Genomic DNA, 21,475 nt, shown 5'->3' with positions numbered 1-21,475 from the left:
ACAGCCTGGTCTATCATGTTATTTCATGCCGTAGTGCCACTCACATTGCCACAGCTACCACCACTTAGCCAGACATGTCCTGTGGCCTGGTCCATTATATTATTCTATGTCCTACTACCTTTCATGTTGCCACAGATATTACCACTGCCACTACTCAGCGAGACATGTGCTGAGGCCTGATGCACCATTACATTCCACTATATCACACCATTGGTGCCACCACTGCCAAATGATTTTCATTTCACATGTGCTCCCATAAAGGGATAATTTTTGGAAAAGCTAATTCTTCAACTAGACTCACAGCCACAAATTTGTCTCCCAAATCACAAGAAGCCTGTTGCATTAACAAGTCATCAAAAGAGCTAATTTTTCTATAAAATCATTGCTTTTTGTAATATAACCACCATTTATGCCTAAAAAACCACAAGCAGCACAATGTGTGCTTAAACTCGGAGCTTGTATCCACTGTTCACCATCCATTTTTCCATAGACATACATGTCACTTTCACTTTGACAAAACTTCAGCTGTGTTTGCTTTTAGCTAAGGCCACATTTTGCGGGGTTGCTGCTTTTTTGTTGCAGATTTTGCTGAGTTTTTAAGCCAAACTTAGTAGTGGATATATCTATATTGGAAATATCTAGGAAGCTCTTATACTTTTGCCTTCTTCTCAATTCACTCCTGGCTTTAAATCTGCAACAAAAAAAATGCTTTTCTACAGCTTGGCCTTGGCCTTATAGAGCAATAAATTGGATAGATAGATTCCTAAGAGCCTTGACTATGTTTTGCACTATATTTTAAGCCAATTTAAGCTGTAGTTCAAACCAAACTTGTTTGACCCAAAATAGATCTTGTACCCGAACCGAAACTTTAGAAATCTTGAGAGTTTTACCCATCTCTAGTAAAGTATATATCTAATATATATCTCTTCATATATTATACGGACTATATATTTTGTATTAATTCGATTATTATGAATTGGATGGGGGGTTCTATAAATATGTATGTGCACTATTTACCGTATTTTTCGGACTATAAGACGCACCTAGGTTTTAGAGGAGGAAAATAGGGAAAAAAAATTTTGAAGCAAAAACTGGTAAAATATTTAATATATGGGAGTTGTAGTTTTGCAACAGCTGCAAGGCCACATTGACAGGTGACCCTGCAGCTGTACGGGGACGCATAGAGTGTTTTTTTTTGCGGGGCCAGAAGTACTTTTTAGTTTACCATTTTGGGGAATGTCTATTTCTTAGATCACCTTGTATTGAAAAAAAAACAGGAGGTGATTTGGAACTTTTATTTATTTCATATTTTTATTATATATTTTTAAAGCTTTTTTTTTTATTTATTTATTTATTTTTACTATTTTATTCCCCCCCCCCCCCCCCCCGGGGGCTTGAACCTGCGGTCACTTGATTGCAAGTCCCATAGACGGCAATACAACTGTATTGTCGTCTATGGGACATTCTGTATATTAGTATTACGGCGGCTGGTCATAGAGACCAGCCGCAATACTAATATATAGCAGTGACAGGCCGGGGAGCCTCATTAGGCTCCCGGCTGTCACCCGAACAGGTTGGCTCCTGCGATATCGCCACTCAGGAACCGGCCTGCAACTTCACAGGTACGGGGCCGGTGGGGACCGGCCCCGGGGGAGAAGGGGCCACCGATACTGACCCGGCATCCGCTGTACTAGAGAGGCGGATGCCGGGGAGGGATAGACGCCGGGGCCTGAGACATCGCTACGATCCTCTGCCCTGCCTGAAGCCAGCGGCGGGGGGACGGAGGAGCGGAATAGCATCACTCCTGCCGCTGCTGGCTTCATGCAGGGCAGAGGAGCGCAGCGATGTCTCAGGCCCCGGCGTCTATCACTTGCCGGCTTCCGCCTCTCTATTACAGCGGATGCCAGGCGCCACATTCAGACTATAAGACGCACCCTTCTTTTCCCCCCAAATTTTGGGGAAAAAAATAGTCTTATAGTCCGAAAAATACGGTATTTGCTGGAGAAAGGTCCGAATCCCTGGGTTTGGGGTCACTCTAAGCATCCAATTTGAAATAGCAGGGCTGAATGGATTTTTAAAAAAGTCAGTTTAATTGATAAACTTATTGATGGTGGCCAAAAGTAATCTGTTTGTGCAACAGTTCATTGCCTAGAGCAGCTCATCTATTTATGCCCAATCCCATAGGTGGAACTCATAGACACAGGAGAAATGGGGAAGAAATGGGATACTGTGGTCAGCAGAAGTCTTTTGAAAAAGCCCACCATAAGAACATACTGTATATATTGCATCACAACCCCATGTACCACTCAAGCAGCAATAGCCAGGACCCATTTTGAGGCAATTATGAGATTTATTTATTGCCCACTCCAAGATGACCCCAGGTTTGACCGCCTATTTAAAAACCCCAAGAAATACATTGCCATTGATGAGCCCCTGCTCCATTAAATCCCTGGTTCTGGTCTTTTCTGCCAGGATCTGATGAACAAGATGGCAAGGTATGGCAAAAAAATGTATAAGCTGTGTGATAGTGCAATAGGATGCACATATAGGGTGCCCTCCTTTCCTACGAGTTAACGCCAGGATAGAGTGGGATTTCGTGCACCCACTACTGGATAAAGGCTACCACCTCTACCCAGACAATTACTATACCAGAGTATTTCATTTCAAAAGCTTTGATTCCTGAAGTATACAGTGGTATATGACACAATTGACGAGAACCAGAGAAACCTCCCTAAATCACTGTTTAGGCAAACACTCAGAAGTGGCTAATATCAGCATCCCATTGGTGATTAATGGTTAAAGGGATTCTACCATGAAAAAACTTTTTTCTGTGGCTAACACGTCGGAATAGCCTTTAGAATGGCTATTCGTCTCCTACCTTTAGATGGGATCTCCGCCGCGCCGTTCCTTACTAATACCGGTTTTTACTGGTATGTAAATTAGTTCTCTGGCAGCGAGGGAGGCGGAACTAGGCCGTGCATGCGCAGTGGGCTCTACTAGTGTAAGAGCCGACATAGGGACGCTGCTGAAGAAAGAAGGTAAGGATCCAGCAGAAGACAGAGGCGGCGCAGGATCCTGTTCTTGGGCAGCAGTGAGGATGCCCTCATTGCATTTTCAGCACTGGGGCCCACCCTCATCGCTGCCAGAGAACCAATTTACATACCGGTAAAATACGGTATTACTAAGGAATGGCGCGGCGGAGATCCCATCTAAAGGTAGGAGACAAATAGACTTTCTAAAGGCTATTCCGACGTGTTAGCCACAGAATAAAGTTTTTTAATGGTAGAATCCCTTTAATATTTATATACAACTAGCAGGAGGACCTGGCTTCGCACATGTATATTACATTTGTAAAATGTGTGCAGACATGCATATCTAATCCTCTGGCTTGTGGTACTGTGTGCTGAGATGCATATGTAATTCTCCAGCGTGTGGTATTGTGTGCAGAGGCATGTATCTAATCCTGCCCCATGTGGAACTGTGTGCAGACGCAGGTATCTAATCCTCACCTATGTGGTATTGTGTGCATTGGCGCATATCTAATCCTCCGGCATGTGGTATTGTGTGGAAAGGCGCGTATCTAATCCTCTGGCGTTTGGTACTGTGTGCAGAGGCACGTATCTAATCCTCCCCATGTGGTATTGTGTGCAGTGGCGTGTATCTAATCCTCCGGTGTGTGGTATGTTGTGAAGACGCATGTATCCAATCCCCAGGCGGGTGGTTATGTGTGTAGATGTGCGTATCTAATCCTCTGGCATGTGGAAATGTGTGCAGACGCACATATCTAATCCTATGAGATATGGTACTGTGTGCAGATGTGCGTATCTAATCCTCTGGCATGTAGTACTGTGTACAGATGCATGTATCCAATCCCCCGGCATGTGGTACTGTGTTCAGACTCGCGTATCTAATACTACGGCATGTGGTACTGTGTGCAGATGTGTGTATCTAATCCTATGGCGTGTACAACTGTGTGCAGACACGCGTATCTAATCCTATGGCATATGGTACTGTGTGAAGACATGCGTATCTAATCCTCCGGCATGTTGAACTGTGTGCAGATGTGTGTATCTAATCCTCCCCTGTGTGGTATTGTGTGAAGAGGTGCTTATCTAATCCTCCCCCGTGTGGTACTTTGTGCAGACAGACGTATCTAATCCTTCAGGTTATGGAACTGTGTGCAGACGCGCCTATCTAATCCTCTGTTGTGTGGAACTGTGTGCAGATGCGTGTATCCAATCCTCTGGCATGTGGTACTGTGTGCAGACGCATGTATCTAATCCTCTGGCGTTTGATACTGTGTACTGATCTGTGTATCTAATCCTCTGATGTGTGTATCTGTTTGGATATTCGTGTTGGATTGTGCATGTGGAGTAATCGTGTGTATTGCAGTTGGAATATGAGTGAAAGACTTGCAGGTTTGTATTGGCTAAGGGGGGGGACATTGTGTTGGGAATGCTGTATCTCAGCAATGGTACTTCCGAGCAAGTTAGAGTCTCGTCTTAAACCTTCCTGGATACCTGAAGTATCTCTGTACCAAATTTGGTGAAGATCGGTCCAGTCGTTTGGTCGCGCATAAAGAACAGACAGACAGACAGACAAGAATTCATTTTTATAAGATAGAGAGAAGAGATATATCTGAGTTCAATGATAATAGCCACTGATAGTGACTGCACTATACTGACATAGTTACTCCTAGTGAATAGTCATCAATATGTTTGTTATAGAAGTGTCTGCTCATAGTGTCTGCACCAAAATGATATGACTGCTCCTAATAAATCATCAGTATATCAACGTATCAATATGTTGGAACACTAACTGCAATAAAGGGAGAGATAACATAAATGTAGAGCCATGCAATCCAATCTACAAATACAGAGTTCAGCCATGCATGGATTGCATGTGTTAGAGGCACAAGACCCCTGAGTATTGAGAGGCACAAGGCATTTTATAGTCACAAGCAAGCTGCAAGGTATTTGTCCTTATTTGTTCATGTTAGATCATCACGCCCTTAACTGGTAGTGTCTTTAGTTGAAGAACTAGTTGAACCAGTACTTGCTTATCTCTTTAAAGCTAATGGCCTTTGTACACAGTTTCAGCCCGAACACAGTTCTTATATTTTGTTTTAACCCTTCACAATTCCCCCATTTTAGACATTATTCTCATATCAGATGAGTACATTCACCTAAAATGTAGATGCCAGTCCCGCTGGATTCCTCATCTGATATTCCTATAATGTCTACCATTTATGTTTATCTTTATCATAACATTGATTAAAACATATCAAAATTAGCTTGAGAAAGCAATATAGAAGCAATATAATCATGGAAACTTGTACAATGTCCCAATTATCCATCAACCTTTTCCCTTGAACCAATTAGCATGATTCAAAAAGGAAAGAGTGTCGGACCACCAGCTATCTTCATTTTGCACAACCTCCTTCTCGTACTCTTCCCTTAGTTTGTATATATCCTCTAATTTTTGTTTTCCTTTAATATTACCTTCTGGATCGATATAATGGCAACAGGTAGATCCCACCACTTGACATATTCCACCCTGGGCCGCAGTAACATAATCTAGTACCAGGGTGTGTTGGTTGGTGACTATGATCAACTGGTTTTGTAACTCTATGGTGGTATTAAGTACGCTTAAGATACCCCATATTTGATCATCTAAATAATCGGTGCCTTCTACTAGTTTATCCCAGGTTTGTATTATCATTGGATAAACAAGGACTGTACTGACTATTTTGTTCCCTGTATTCATTTGGACCAGGTGGGGTCTACCACTTTTCCTAGGGGCATTGTCGGTCACTCTCTTATACAGAATGTGTTTAGGTATGGCTTTTGCATTTAGTCTATCAACTACAAAGGTGGCAGGAGTGAGTGCATATCCAACAATTTTTTTGAGGGCCTTATTGAACCCTTCCACCATTACAAGATGGTGTCTGACAAATTTATTGTCAGCTTCTCTATGTCCCCTGAAGAGATTTCCAGGTTCCACCAGTTGTGAGTCCTTTAAGAAAGTATAAAACATATAATGTCCATCTTTTCATTCTTGCTGTGGTTCAGGAACCTTTTTACAATGGGAAGCGTTTATCCAGGTGCTTTTTCCCTCTAGCTTGACTGAAGTGGCAGTTGTCAGCAGTACTTGGAAGGGACCCTCATATCATGGTTCTAGCACCCTTCTGGAATGTCTTTTAACCACTACCCAGTCACCTGGTTGCAGCTCATGAGTACCTGAGAATGCAGTAAGATCTGGAATGGAAAAGAAGACTTGCCGGTGTGTTACTACTAGTCTCTTATGCAGGTTTACAACATATTCAGTTTAAGTGTCAAAGGTCAATTGCAGTGTCTGTGAAAATACAAGCTCAAACTTGGCGCACTTCCAAACAAAAACCTCAAACCTGTCTTTTTGTTTGGCGTATTCCTGATGGAATACAAGGCCAGAATAAAGCACTCAGTCCAGGGCTTACCTGTATCAGCCATAGCCTTCTGGATCTTTAGTTTTATAGTGCCATTCAGTCTCTCCACCATACCTGAGCTCTGGGGATGCATACCTCCCAACCATCCCGATTTCCACGGATTTGGATGCAGATCTGAGTTGAACACATACGTGGCTAAAGCATGGAGCTGACACAGGTCAGCTCCTTGCTTCGCCGCTGCACGCCGCCTACTGGCTGTGTAGACGTGATGTGATGAAGTCACATCGCGTCTACAACTGTGTCAGCAAGAGAGAGAGAGGGAGAGGCGCGCAGAGAGCGGCGAGGGAGTGAAGGAGAAGGTAAGTGTAATGTGTATACTAAGGTGGAACTCTATAACTCTCCACAGGCCCAAATTCATGTCAATGACACCATTTTGTATATGCAGATTGCATGGCTGTGCGCCTGATTTTATCTATCTAGGAGAAGTGTCCACATACTTTTTGCCACATACTGTATTTGATATGTATGGCTGATGCTGTTAAAATCCGACGGCTTTGTATGCTTTGTATAGACAGCTTAACTTTATCTTTGAGCTTTTCTTCGCTCTTATTTTAGTACACCACATAGTCACTTGTACACTATTGCTGTTGCCTTATTGCTTTCTCCACAGGAAATTGCCCTTCTCAAGTATTTGCCTGCAAGAACAGCCAATGCATTGTAAAACAAAACCCAGAATGTGACAATACTCGTGACTGCAAAGATGGATCCGATGAGAAAAACTGCAGTAAGTTTGCATTTGAAAATTGATACAGAATTTGTCACAGAACATATTGATGTTTGTAAAAACCACTGTGTATGCAACCAAGGGCCTAGCTAAACATTCACGGTCCCTGATGTAAGAGTTCAGCTTGGACCCCTCTCATCCTTACTGCACCCCAACTCCTCCCTGGCTCATCCTACTGAATGACAAAGCAGTCAGTGCTTGACTTACTAGATAGGGCTCAGATTACACATCTGCCTGAAATAGTGCTTATCATCATGTACACATGACAGCTCTCAGCCTCCCAGTATAATGCTTCTAGCGTATCACAGTATAGAGTCCCAGGAAGAAAAAGATAAATAAATGAAAATGAACTTTTATTGAAAATCTAAAATCAAGTATTATCAGCCCAAACACTTGGTGTATGATATAAACGCCAACTACAGATATCATAGCAACCTCAGATCTAGGATATCCAATGAATCAATCCATAAACATCCTCCTAGTCTCTTAATCTGGGTGTTGCATGTATCTCTATAGAGTTATATTCAGGGAGATGCAGCTGAGTTCAAGACTCAAATCTCTGCACCACATCCCTTTGCTAATTCCAGATGAATGAATATCTCAATATCTATGCCCTATGCTATGGGAGTCATAATGGGGAACACAGGGACAGCATCCCAGGGTGAGCATAGGGACTCTGCATATTACTGCTGCATCCATGTGAGCACAGCTTGGATAAGAGCTGACTATTTTCATTCTCAAGTTAATATTGTTTCTTTCTATTATTTAACTATTTGATATGTCATGTTTGCTGACCCTTGATCATTACAATTGATTCCTGATATACATTGAGTACCTGTGTCTGCCATTTTGTGCATCTGCTGTTTTGTTTGATTGTGATTTTTTTAGGGGTATTTATTAAATGTTAAGTTTTAGCTATTTTGCATCAGTGCTTTGTAAGAATTTGGTAATTCTGTTGTAATTTTTGACATTATCCTTTATATTATTGGATTTTTGTCTTATTTGCCTATTTGCTTTTAAGGTCCCTATATGGTTACCCACATTGTATTATGCCCCCCTTGTAGCCAACCACACTGCATAATTCCCCCACTATGGGCCCCATACATTATAATGTACTCTTTGTGGCCAACACAATTTGATGCTCTCTTAATAGCCTGTATACAGTATGACACCTTTAGTGTTCCCCATATAGTATGATGCTTCCTCAGTGGTCCCTATACTGTACAATGCCCCAAACACAATATAATATGCACCCTCGGTGGCCCGTAAACAGTATAAACCCCCATAGTGGCCCTACACATTACATTGATTACTTAAATTGGCTAATATTCACCTATCCCCATTCACATAGAACAAGTCTCCTCCATCTATCCCTGCATCAGGCTTAGTGCAGACAGGTGCAGATACACTAACAGGATTAATGGTGGAACAAGGAGCTGGCTGCTCTCTGCTCCATTATTGTATACAACTGTAATGCGTCTTAAGCATGAAATAATAATTGGGACATGCCACCCAGAACTGGATAGTATATTATAGCTTTTGACCTCCAATGAGGCTTGGTAAAAAAAAACAAAAACAAACAATAAATACAGGCATCAGCTGTACCGGACAGGCCAGCGGGCAACTCTAGTCCAGCCCTCTGGTTCCCTTGCTGATCAGCTGTTTGAAGGGGCTGTGACACTCAGATAAGTGCTATAACCTCTTCACTGCTTACTATGCACATTACCATAAATTGTCAAGTGGCTGAGCCAGCTAGAGCACCTCAATCCAATTCACTGTCATTGGGCTGAGCTATGGAAATACTATCTGACTAATAAATGTGAATGCCAGCTGAAGAAATAACTGCAATACTTGCTTGATCTAGAGCCACACCAATTTAAAAAGGTTATCCCCCTAGCCACAGGAAAAGGAATAAGTGTCTGATTGCTGGGGGCCCAATCGCTGGGTCCCCCTAGACTCCCTTTTCTTGTGAATGGAGCACCAGTGGGCCTGGCACTCCATTTACTTCTATGGGGCTGTGGACGCATTATAGTGCTGGCAGCCTTGTAGAGGTGAATGGAACGCTGGTCACGCAAACGCCCTGGAGCTGTATTCACAAAGTGGCTTTAAGGGGACTTTCAGTCCCCCATCCTCTTGATCACTGGAGGGACCAGGCAACTGGGCCCACAGCAGTTGGACACTTATTCCCTTTTATGTGTCTAGGAGATAAGTGTCCATAGCGGGACAATCCCTTTAATGCTGAGGACATATCACAAGGATCTTTGTAACCTGATGTAACCTCACTTAACTATTACTTATTTAACCTGTGACTGTTTACTTCTTAATCCTCCTTCAGATTGTGGTACTCGACCTGCAGTGCAAAAAGGGAACAGAATAGTAGGTGGGTCAGATGCTTCAAAGGGCGAGTTTCCATGGCAGGTTAGCCTCAGAGAGAACAATGAACACTTCTGTGGAGCCACCATAATAAGCACTAAGTGGCTGGTGTCCGCAGCCCACTGCTTTAATGAGTAAGTATTTCTGGATTTTACATCAAATTCCTCTGTTCATTTATTGTTAGGCAAAGAGTATAAATTATGGATTAGATTATAATTAAGAAATAAATGTAAATTATATGGTTAGATTAGGCTCACATTGGTGATTAGGTTATGTTCAAACTTCAATTGCCTTTGATGTGCACCACAAATAAAAAAAAAAAAAAAATCACATTATATAGATCATATTATAACTAGAGATGAGCGAACAGTAAAATGTTCGATATTCGTTATGAATAGATGCTCAATATTCGACTATTCGATCGAATATCGAACCCCATTATAGTCTATGGGAGAAAATGCTTTGCTACAGGGGATCCTACCATTCGACTCAGGAGGGTCACCAAGTCCACTATCACACCCCAGGAAATTATGTCAACACCCTGGAATGCAACTGGGACAGCAGGGGAAGCATGTCTGGGGGCATCAAGTACCTTTATTATGTCGGGATCCCCTGTCAGTTTGTGATTTGCCGGAGCTGACTTTTCCCATAGGAATGCATTGACCAGCGTTGATTGGCCAGTGTACTGCATTCGGCCAATCAACACTGGTTCTGCCTGAGGAGGCGGAGTCTAAAATCGGTCCACAGCACTTTCCATTCTGGTCCGATTTTAGACTCCACCTCCTCCGGCAGAACCAGCGTTGATTGGCCGAATGCCGTAGACTGGCCAATCAACACTGGTCAATGCATTCCTATTGCGAGATATAGCAGAGCTGGCCGTGCGGTTAGCCCGGCTACTCCGGACAGATGAAAGAGCTCTGCACTACACTCAACCATCCCTCCAGCTACTCCTCCTGTACTAACACGACTAGCTCAGCTTGGCTATTCCTTAGTACTACTAACACGCTCAGCTCGGCTATTCCACTAAGGAATAGCTGAGCTGAGCGTGTTAGTACTACTAAGGAATTCTGAGCTGAGTGTGTAGGAGATGTAGATGTAGAAGAGCTGGCAGATATGCAGCAGACTAACACACTCAGCTCGGCTATTCCACTAAGGAATAGCTGAGCTGAGCGTGTTAGTACTACTAAGGAATAGTCGCGCTGAGTGTGAAGTATGGGACACTACGACTATCCTATTTACTACACAGTATGTACCCCACGTTGTATAGTGATTAACCCCCCTCCCGGGTGTCCGCTTACCTGCAGCTCCCTGTTCTTGATCCGGTTCCATCCATGGTCCGGGTTTCAGAGTGCCCTGCCCCCCTCGTCCCCGACTAGTATTATAGAGAAGGCGGGGCTTAGGAGAATGTGGGCGTGTACTGGGCGGTGAGACGTTTCCCCGCCCTCACTCTCCTAAGCCCCACCTTCTCTATAATACTAGTCGGAGAAGAGGGGGGTAGGGTGCTCTGAAACCTGGACCATGGACCGAACCGGACCAAGAACAGGGAGCTGCAGGTAAGCGGACACCGGGGAGGGAGGGGGGTTAATCACTACACAGCGGGGTACATGCTGTGTAGTGAATAGGCTCTTTAAAATCCCAGCTCTGCTTAAAGGGGCCCATCAGCAAAATCATGCTGATAGAGCCCCACATATGCGTGAATAGCCTTTAAAAAGGCTATTCAGGCACCGTAAATGTTATATTAAACTACCCCCCCCCTCCCGTTTTAAAATAAAAACCTAAAACAGAATGTGATCAACTTACCGAACGTGCACGCTGGGCGGGCATTCAGGGTGCACCGTCTTCTTCATCCACGCCTCCTCTTACTCCGATGTCCTCGGGTCCAGTCTTCCTCCGGTGCTCGCGAACTGACATTGCTTAAAAAAATGGCCTGGGTGCATGTGCAGTAGCCTTAGTAGAAGCCGCATGGTACTGCACATGCCAAGTTTGCCACCTGGTGTTCGATTGGAATCGAACCCCTCGAACGGCCTGATATTCAATCGAATATCAATTATATCATCTCATCTCTAATTATAACTGAATGGATTGTAAAAACAGATTGTGTAAACACAGTCTAAGGCTCCGTTCCCACAGAGTAACGCGCCGCTCATTTAGACACGTATACATGTGTCAGAGCGAGGCGCTTCAAAACAGATCCCATTGACTTTAATAGGTGTCGGCTTATGCGCGCTACACATTGAAATCAATGGGAGGTTTTATAACCCATTGATTTCAATGTGTAGCACGCGCAAGACCGGCACCCATTGAAATCAATAGGATCTGTTTTGAAGCGCCTCGCTCTGACATGTATATATGTGTCTAAATGAGCGGCGCATTACTCCGTGGGAATGGGGTCTTAGGGTAGTTGCACAAAACTGAGTTTCACCCATGAAACTCGGTCCATGTGTTAGCCAGATTTATCAGCTTGAACTTCATACTGGGAGCTGGACTCCTTGCACCCTAGTTATCTATCATGCTAGGAGTCCCTACCACCCAGCGACATACTGTCCTGTACTGTAATTGGCCTGGGGCATTATGTTAAAGGGAGGGTGGAACTTCTACCATCAAAGATAACTAGGATGCAAGGAGTCCTGCACGGGTGAAACACAGTTGTGTGCAGCTAAGTCCCCACATTGTGGAAATGCTGCTATTTTTAGTACTGGCTACACAAGAAATGGGAAATATATTGGAAGACCTTATACTTTATTCCTCTGCTCAATCCACTCCTGGTTTTGGCAGCAAAATCTGCAACAAAAAGGAACTCTTCTGCAACGTGGGGCCTTAGCCCTACAATTAAGGCCCCATGTAGTGAGACAGTGCGAATAAACATTGCAGAAAACACTACAGGGGAAACACATTGCTTTTTTTCAACAGTGTTTTTAAAAGTCCAAAGTGTTTTCCTCTGCCACTGTTATACCTATATGGAAAATGCCAGCGTTTCCGTAGGTATAATTGACGTGCTGCGAGTTACAGGTTTTTTTCTGCAATTTATGTACACACATGAAGGGTTTGTGTGTATACAGTTCTGTCAGAAACTAGCATGGACTGTACACGGATGATACCTGTGTGACAACCAGGCCTTCCACAGACCCATTCATTTCATTAATAAACCCGGTCTGGAAATCTGATAGGAATAGGACCTGTCCTGAGTTTTGTCCAGGAGTTCAAGGCATAAGAAAATGGCATGCACACAGAGACAGCTCACATTCATTTCTATATATTTGCTTGTAATCAGAAACCTTTCTCCTTACAGACTATTCTATATTTAAAAGTATTCTGTAGTTTTCAGGATCCAGCTGTATGGGTGGCTTACATAGGATCTACATCTCTAAGTGGCTCAGACAGCAGCACACTGAAAGCCCCCATCAAAAACATTGTAAAGCATCCTTCTTATGACCCGGACACTGCAGATTATGATGTGGCTGTACTGGAACTGGAGTCTGAATTACGCTTCAACAAATACACCCAACCAATCTGCCTTCCAGCTTCTACTCATGTTTTCCCTATGGGCAAGAAGTGCATTATTACTGGATGGGGCTACCTCAAAGAGGATAACTGTAAGATTTATTATATCTAATATTTAACTCAGTGGGATAATACAATTTTATTAGAATTGGAAATTTGGGTCAGGCCAGGGCCCCAAGTAGTGTAAAGTGTAACCCCAAGTAGTGGTTTTCTCATCACAGGGTTTGACCTGTCCTTCTGTCTCCTCTCCCCTTCATTTCCTGGTTTTCAGCTCAGGTTAACAGCGTATTTGTGCAAGTGTTGTAAGTTGCATAGTTATCTCTGGATTTACATCCAGAGATAACAGAAGCACTGATCAAGTAAGGCAGGGTTCACACTACTGTTGAATTCTGTGTTTGTTAAAAAAAAATAAAAAAAAAAACAGACACCTATCATAACAGACATTAATGGACACGAAGGCTGGGTTCACATCTGCGCCCCGGCCTCCGCTTTCAGGTTTCCGCCTTCTGCTAACAGAAAATGAAAACCTGGCAGTCTCCTGCGAAACCGTTTTTTTTAACCAGACAAAAAGTCCTGCATGTCCGACTTTGTGTCCGGTTAAAAAAAACGCTTTCACCGCAGAGAGCACAAAACGCTCACAGGCGCTCACGGCCGGACATTTTCCAAGCCCATTCGAATGAATGGGTTTGAAAATTGATTGCAGGTTTCAGTCTCCTGTCCAGTTTCTCGGGCAGGAAACAGAAACCTGCAAAACGGAGATCGGGCACTGATGTTAATGTGTCCGTTTTTTTAACTGATCCATTTAATGGATCAATTGAAAAAATGGACACACTAGCATCAGTTAGTGTCCGTTTTTTTATACTGTTTTTTTGTTTTGTTTTGTTTCTGCTTGCTGAGCATGCGCAAAAACCCCCCCAAAAAAACATAAAATAACGGACATTAACTGATGGCTATCAGTTACTGACTGTTATAAGTCCATTGCCCATAGACTTCTATGTTAAAAAAAAATAAAGGACACTTGCCGTCTGTTTTTTCTAACGCGCATAGAAGTAATGCATGTAGGATTTTTTGTCCGCTGGAAAAAAACTTCCGACAGATTATCCTATATTATATATATTCTCAGGGTCTGGGGTTGCTAGGTGGGGTGGCATAGACACACAAGTCCAGTTTCTTTAGTCCAAAACAAAGGTAGAGTTTTATTTTCACTCAAAAATATAGTGCAGCAACAAAAGGTAAAGTACCATGGAATTAATGGTGCTATATAAATAAACAATAATAAAAAAAAAAAAGGAAACAATACAAAAAAATAAATACCTGCCTGGCTAGGCTCTAACTAAACATAGAATAGGTTACCTCACCTAGAATGACAGAAATCCAAAAGCCAGTAGAATCACTCAGGACACAGCTCCAAAAATAGGACCTCTCTGTTGGCTCTCCAGCCAAATTCTGCCCAAAGTCTGCTGCTGGAGCTGGCTTCTTAAGCCTCCTTGACGAGGAAACTCTCAACAGCTGAGTCGCTGCCGGAACATCCCCAAAGTGTGGACTGGAGGGGGTTGGAATGACAGGTCCCACTACCAACCTACCTGCCATTCCTAAAAATCCAGCCCAGTAACTGGAACTTTGAAATAACCCTCAACAGAGAATAGCTATCTGCTGAGAAACATTCTTCCTGGAATTTCCTCATCTCACCCACCTTAGTAGTCTAGGTGAGATGTACACCCCTCCATTATTTTGCCGGTCATCGGATTACAATATATATATATATATATATATATATATATATATATATATATATATTATATACATATATATATATATATTCTGTTTTTCTTACAAATTTAATGGTATTACTATAGTGTTGCACCAACCACAACTAAGGAATCCCTTCAACTTCAACCAGCTGGTTACCAAAAGTTAACCGGCTGATAATCACTGGATGCAATTAAATTAATTTTTTTGTCTTTAAGGCTTAGGCCTGACATGAAAAAGCACGGTGAGAAAAATCGTGGCATAAACGTATTGCGGTTTTTCCCCCAGTGCTTTTCACAAAAAGTTCACAGAGTTTTCCTCTGCTGACTTTCTGCTTCAATTATACCTACAGGGAAACTGCCAGCATTTCCGTAGGTAAAGTTAACAAACTGCGATTGGGTTTTGGAAATCGCAGCATTTCTGCTGCATGTGTTTTTTTGTACAATGTGTGGATATGGATTCACTAGATTCCCATCCACTTTGCAGGGACTGTAAAATGCCGTGGTTTTTGGCGCCCCAGACTAAAAATGTGTTCATAATAACTATAGATATAAGTTTGGTATCACTGTAATCATACTAACCCATAGGATAAGATTAGTATGTTCTTTATGTTCTACAGTGAATAGTGCATAAGAAAAGTGAATTTTCTTTTCCATTCTTTTCAGAATGGGTTAATAAAATGTAGTCAATAAGTTATAGACAAACTAAACATATAATGTATCCCACAAAATACAAGCCCTCAACCAACTACATTAATGTAAAAATAAAAAGTTATGGCTTCTGAATTTTGACTCAAAACATGGAAAAAGTCACAGAGCCTTAAGACCAAAATTGGCTGTGTCCTTAAGGGGGTTAAAAGGTTATTCCCATGTTTCATACTCACCAGTCTTCGTTGCTGTAAATTTTTCTTTCTTCTGGCTTTGTTGCGTCATTGGTGGGCGGGGTTACATATGCAAAGCCAGCGGCGAGATGCCGCTGGCCCTGCATGCACGCTCTTAGACCAGTCTAGCCTTCACAATGCGAATACAGACCCAGCATCCGCCTCTCTCTATTACAGCGGATGCCAGGTCTGTATTCGCATTGTGAAGGCTAGACTGGTCTATGAGCATGCACGCAGGGCCAGCGGCATCTCGCCGCTTGGCTTTGCATATGTGAATACAGACCCAGCATCCGCTGTAATAGAAAGGCGGATGCCGGGGAGTGTAGACGCCGGCACAGATGCCAGCAACATCGCTATGCTCCTGCCCTGCGTAGTTTACCCTTACCGTAGTTTACCCTTTGGGGGGAAGGGGCCGCCAATACAGACCCGGCATCCGCTGTAATAGAGAGGCGGATGCCGGGGACGGTTAGACGCCAGCACAGATGCCTGCAACATCGCTATGCTCCTGCCCTGCATGAAGCCAGCAGCGGCAGGAGCGATGCTGCTATTCCGGGGGAGGGGCGGAGGAGTGGAATAACAGCATCGCTCCTGCCGCTGCTGGCTTCATGCAGGGCAGGAGCATAGCGATGTTGCAGGCATCTGTGCTGGTGTCTAACCGTCCCCGGCATCCGCCTCTCTATTACAGCGGATGCCGGGTCTGTATTGGCGGTCCCTTCCTCCCAAAGGGTAAACTACCCCTCCCCCTCCAGGCTCGCTAACGTGCACTTAGCCCCTCCTCCCTCCCCCCTCAGAGCAGCAGATACATCACTTGACTTATGACCAGATAAGTCAAGGGATGTGTAAAAAAAAAAAAAAATGAATAAAGTAAGATAGTGGACAAACAAAGCAGTTTTGCTGAAGCAATGTATTTAGGAAAAGTCTTACATTCACATTAACAAGCAGTATAGATAGGATCCTTGTGATGGGACAACCCCTTTAAACACAGCCTGTAGGTAAGAATGATGTGTCAGTAAAATAACTATACAATGCAACTTTATTTCAAATTTTAGTGGTGAAACCTGAAGTGTTACAAAAAGCTACAGTGGCCCTCATGGATCAAACACTTTGCAATAGCTTATACAGCAATGTGGTGACAGACAGGATGGTTTGTGCAGGTTACCTGGAAGGCAAAATTGATTCATGCCAGGTAAGAAAAATAGTTTGTTAATACGGTAAGTCAAAAAACTTTATGTATATGTTTAAGGGGAATTCCAGTTTTGCACTAAACATTTAATAAATACGCTATGTACAACTTCAAAATGTTGGTTGGTGAAGTGCATCGAAAATTGCAAAAAGTCTGTTTAAATTTTCCTAGCATGGGGCCACACGGTGGCTCAGTGGTTAGCACTGCAGCCTTGCAGCGCTGGAGTCCTGGTATTCAAATCCCGCCAAGGGCATAAAACCATCTGCAAGGAGTTTGTATGTTCTCCCCGTGTTTGCGTGGATTTCCATCCCATATTCCAAAAAAGACATAATGATAGGGAAAAATGTACATTGTGAGCTCTATGTGGGGCTACAATCTACATTAAAAAAAAATAATAATAATAATTTCCTAGCATGTTGTTTATATACCTGCTATGCAGACACTTGTGTCTCAACCAGGGGTGTAACTATCACCATAGCAACTGTAGAAGCTTGGGGTCCGCGATCTTAGGGGGCAGCCAACCCCCTGCTGCATTTGTTTTAATAGCTTGCTAGTCCAGTGATCCAAAGGGGTTTACTTCAGCAGATTTTTCACTTACCTTTCCCCAGTCATGTCTATTACTGCCTGAAGATTGTCGCTCCCCCTGTAGGTCTAGACAGAAGTTGCTGTGTACAGGAGAGGGAATAAGCAAATTAAGGGTGCATTCAGACTACGTAACGCCGGGCGTGTATGAGAGCCGTACACGCCGGCATTACGGCAGACTGCCGAACACTTCCCATTCACTTCAATGGGAGCGCTCGTAAACGCCGCTGTTACGAGCGCTCCCATTGAAGTGAATGGGAAGTGTTCGGCAGTCTGCCGTAATGCCGGCGTGTACGGCTCTCATACACGCCCGGCGTTACGTAGTCTGAATGCACCCTAAAGGGGTTTTCCCAACTCGCCTGTTCACCAACTTGCAGGCTATGTGCTCTGTTCACTTCTTGGTTTTCTCGGTAAATTGCTGGGTGGGGTTTCACTTGCTGTGTTACAGGCAAAGCCAGCTCTGCTATCTCTCTTCATAGCAGTACATGTTTGCAGTCAGTAATAAAGGATGGTTGTAAATAAGTTAGCACAGGTATGACTGGAAGATGCACAATATGAAGCTGATGTAGCAGAGCTGGATTTGATAGCTGATGAGAATCCCAAATTTACATGCTACAGGACCAAGAGTCAGCTTGCTATAAACTGAATTCTAGGTCTGTGTTACATACAGAGGTAACAGACTCAGTGTAAACAATGAAGGGAATAATCTCAGATAGCGTCCAGACAATGCAGTTTTGCTGAAGCAATGTATTTAGGCCACATAAGCTAGCAGTATAGATAGGATCCTTGAGATGGGACAGCCCCTTTAAAATTTGCCGCTTGAGTAATCCAGTAGGTAGAAGCCATAAGTACCCTGTGAGGACCTGTAGGGACACTATATTGTGTTGGGGCTTATAATGGGGGTTCTTACAGTATGGGGGCCTGTAACAGGGTCAGTTTAATGGATGAGGGCAATAAAATGGCAATATACTGTGTGTGTGTGGGGGGAGGAATCAGTAAAGAGGATGTTATATCATATGGGGGCCAGTAAAGAGTGTGTTAGATCATGTGGGGGTCAGGGGAGATTCCAATTTCCTAGTTACGGCTCTGTTCTCCAGAGTGACACAGACAACAAAGAAACCTTGTGCAGCCTGATCCTTCAGTCATACTCCCTACTACCTCTCATTGCTTCCTATGAATACACCAAGTATAAGTTATGAAGAAGCAGTGAACAAATGAAAGAGACTATCACTGCAGGATTGGACTACACAGAATTTGTCTGTAGTCTGTTACCATGGAGACACATAGACCTGTGTAGCAGTAGAAAGCACAAATATGTTAATGTTAAATATTTTGAACTAGCAGGAGGACCCAGCTTTGCACGGGTATATTTCATCTTTTGTTTGCATAACATCATCTGATCATGTGTATCTCAGCATGGATATCATTTAATAATCTGCCATCAGTTGTTACCTGGAGTAAGGTTCTGCTATATCTCTACATACACTGCTCTACATATGCACAGCATACCTAGCTGTGCTACCTCTCTGCCTACGCACTGCATACCCTGCTCTGCTACATCTCTGCTTATGCACAGCATACCCAGCTCTGCTACATCTCTATATACGCACAGCATACCCTGCTCTGCTATATCTTTGCATATGCACACGCTACACAGCTCTGCTACATTTCTGCATACGAACAGCCTACCCAGCACTGCTACATCTCTGCATACACACAGCATACCCAGCTCTGCTACATCTCTGTATACGCACAGCATACCCTGCTCTGCTATATCTTTGCATATGCACACGCTACACAGCTCTGCTACATTTCTGCATACGAACAGCCTACCCAGCACTGCTACATCTCTGCATACCCACACAGTCCTACTACATTTCTGCATATCCACACGGCCCTGCTACAGGTGTAGGGTATAAAAATAGCAGGGTTGTTATGGAAACCTGGAGTATAGCTGTGTGTGACAGTTGGCGCGCCACAGTCGTGAAGCCTTGTCATTTACCGGGATAAAAAGTAGCCTATGTGTTACAAACTATCTAAGTGTCAAATTTCATTCAAATCCGTTCAGAGGTTTTGATTGAGTAACAAACATCCAAACACACAAACTTTCACATTTATAACCCCTTCCCGACCCATGTGGTACTATTACCACATGGATGTCTAGTGCTTCACGACCGATGTGGTAATAGTACCACATGGATGTAAACAATCCCCGCAGCGCAGTGCGGGTGTTCTTGGAGCAGGTGTTAGTTGTATCTGACACCTAACATCCTGCTCCATCCCCCTCCATCAGACATGAGTGCTGATTTTGGGTTTTAACCCGTTGATTGCCGTGATCAAACATGATCACGGCAAACAACGGGTTGCCCGATCTTGTAGGGATCCCCGGCACCCCCCGCTGCGAGATCGGGGGGTGCTGGTATCCCTACCATGTAGCCAGGGGTCTGATTAGTCACCCCTGGCAGTCCTAAGTCCCACTTACCTTTCTTATCCTGTGCGGGATCTCCTGAAGATAAGCTGTCCCGTCCGTCTGCACGAGCCGAGCTTCACTTCCTGTTTACAGAGTGATAACGTGCAGGCTCTTACTGAAGCCTGTGACTCACTCTGTAAACAGGATCAGTGATGCAAGCTTCACTCATGCAAGTGTCCCATAGGGACACATGAAAAAGTTAAAAAAAAAAAAGTGGAAAAAAAAAAAAAGTGTTTTGAAACAATTAATAAAGTTATCAAGCCCCAAAAACCCTTTTTTTCTATAGAAAATGAATTATAAAAAAAAAACTAAAAATTAATAAAAACAATACATATTTGGTATCGCCGTGTCCGTAACAATCTGTACAATAAAACTGAAACAATATTTAATGTACATGGTGAATGACGGAAAAAAAAACCGGAAAAAACCCGCCAGAAGTAGTGATTTTTCGCCATCTCACCTTACAGAATGTGCTATAAAAAGTGATCAAAAAGTCAAATGCATCTCACAACAGTACCAATAAAAAGCACACATTGTCCCGCAAAAAATAAGCCCCCAACCAACACTGTCAACCAAAAAATAAAAATGTTACGCCTCTCAGAAGATGGTGATGCAAAAAACATTGATTTATGTCTCCAAATGTGTTTTTGTTCTGCAGAATTAGTTACGCATAAAAAAATAATATAAATGAGGTATCGCCGTAACCGTACCGACCCACAGAATAAAGATAATATGTTACTTATACTGTACGCTGCATGGCGAAAAATTTACAAGGTAAAACGAAATACCGGAATTGATTTTTTTTATTTAAATCCAGCAAAAAAAGAGTTAATAAAATGTATTCAGTAAGTTGTAGGCACCCAAAAATGGTGTCATTACAAAATACATCTCATCCCGCAAACAACAAGCCCTTATATGGCTGCGTCACCAGAAAAGTAAAGAAAATATAGCATCTAGTAATGCAAGAATAAAAACCCGCAAAAATCGCCAAATCATTAGAATACAACTGGCGGCGTCAGGAAGGGAATATATAAGCTGTGCGAGCGAATATCAGGGGACACCCCAGATTTAGAGCTTACGAGGGAAAATATACCAGAAGTGACCCCAAAGTGACCCCCAGAGTGACTCCCCCAATTATAGGAGCTACTGGGACCTAGTAGGAAATTCGGTGTTTGCAATGTCCTCCACACAGCTTATATATTCCCTCTTCGCCATCCGCTGTGCAGTCACGTCTGGGATACTAATACTCACTACACCCCCTGATAAATTCTTTGAGGGGTGCAGTTTTCAAACTGGGGTCACACCTTTGGGGAATCCACTTTTCTGGTACCCTACAGGCTCTACAAACATGACATGGCGTCCAGATACCAAACATCTGAATCTGCGCTCCAAAAGCCGCATTGCGCTCCTTCCCTTCTGCGCCCTGCTGTGTGCCCAAACTGCATTTTATGCCACATATATGACACATGTATGATACTGGTGTACCCCGGATAATGCACGTAATGTCATATGTGGGTATAAATTGATAT

The 21,475-nt window shown here is 43.2% G+C and overlaps 1 protein-coding gene across 1 annotated transcript in view; it reads left to right on the top strand.

Annotated features, from left to right (window-relative positions):
• TMPRSS9 (transmembrane serine protease 9) overlaps positions 1–21,475 on the top strand; it is a 187,051-nt gene that overhangs the window by 143,599 nt on the left and 21,977 nt on the right. The window contains exons 7-10 of the mRNA XM_075282860.1: positions 7,095–7,208; positions 9,544–9,715; positions 12,900–13,174; positions 16,761–16,897. Coding sequence (XP_075138961.1) covers positions 7,095–7,208; positions 9,544–9,715; positions 12,900–13,174; positions 16,761–16,897 — 698 coding nt within the window. The remainder of the gene's footprint in view (positions 1–7,094; positions 7,209–9,543; positions 9,716–12,899; positions 13,175–16,760; positions 16,898–21,475) is intronic.

Source organism: Leptodactylus fuscus, chromosome 1, assembly GCF_031893055.1.
Source record: "Leptodactylus fuscus isolate aLepFus1 chromosome 1, aLepFus1.hap2, whole genome shotgun sequence".
Classification (NCBI taxonomy): Eukaryota; Metazoa; Chordata; class Amphibia; order Anura; family Leptodactylidae; genus Leptodactylus; species Leptodactylus fuscus.
The sequence above is the reverse complement of the archived record's forward strand: the minus strand, read 5'-3'. Positions and strand labels throughout refer to the sequence as shown.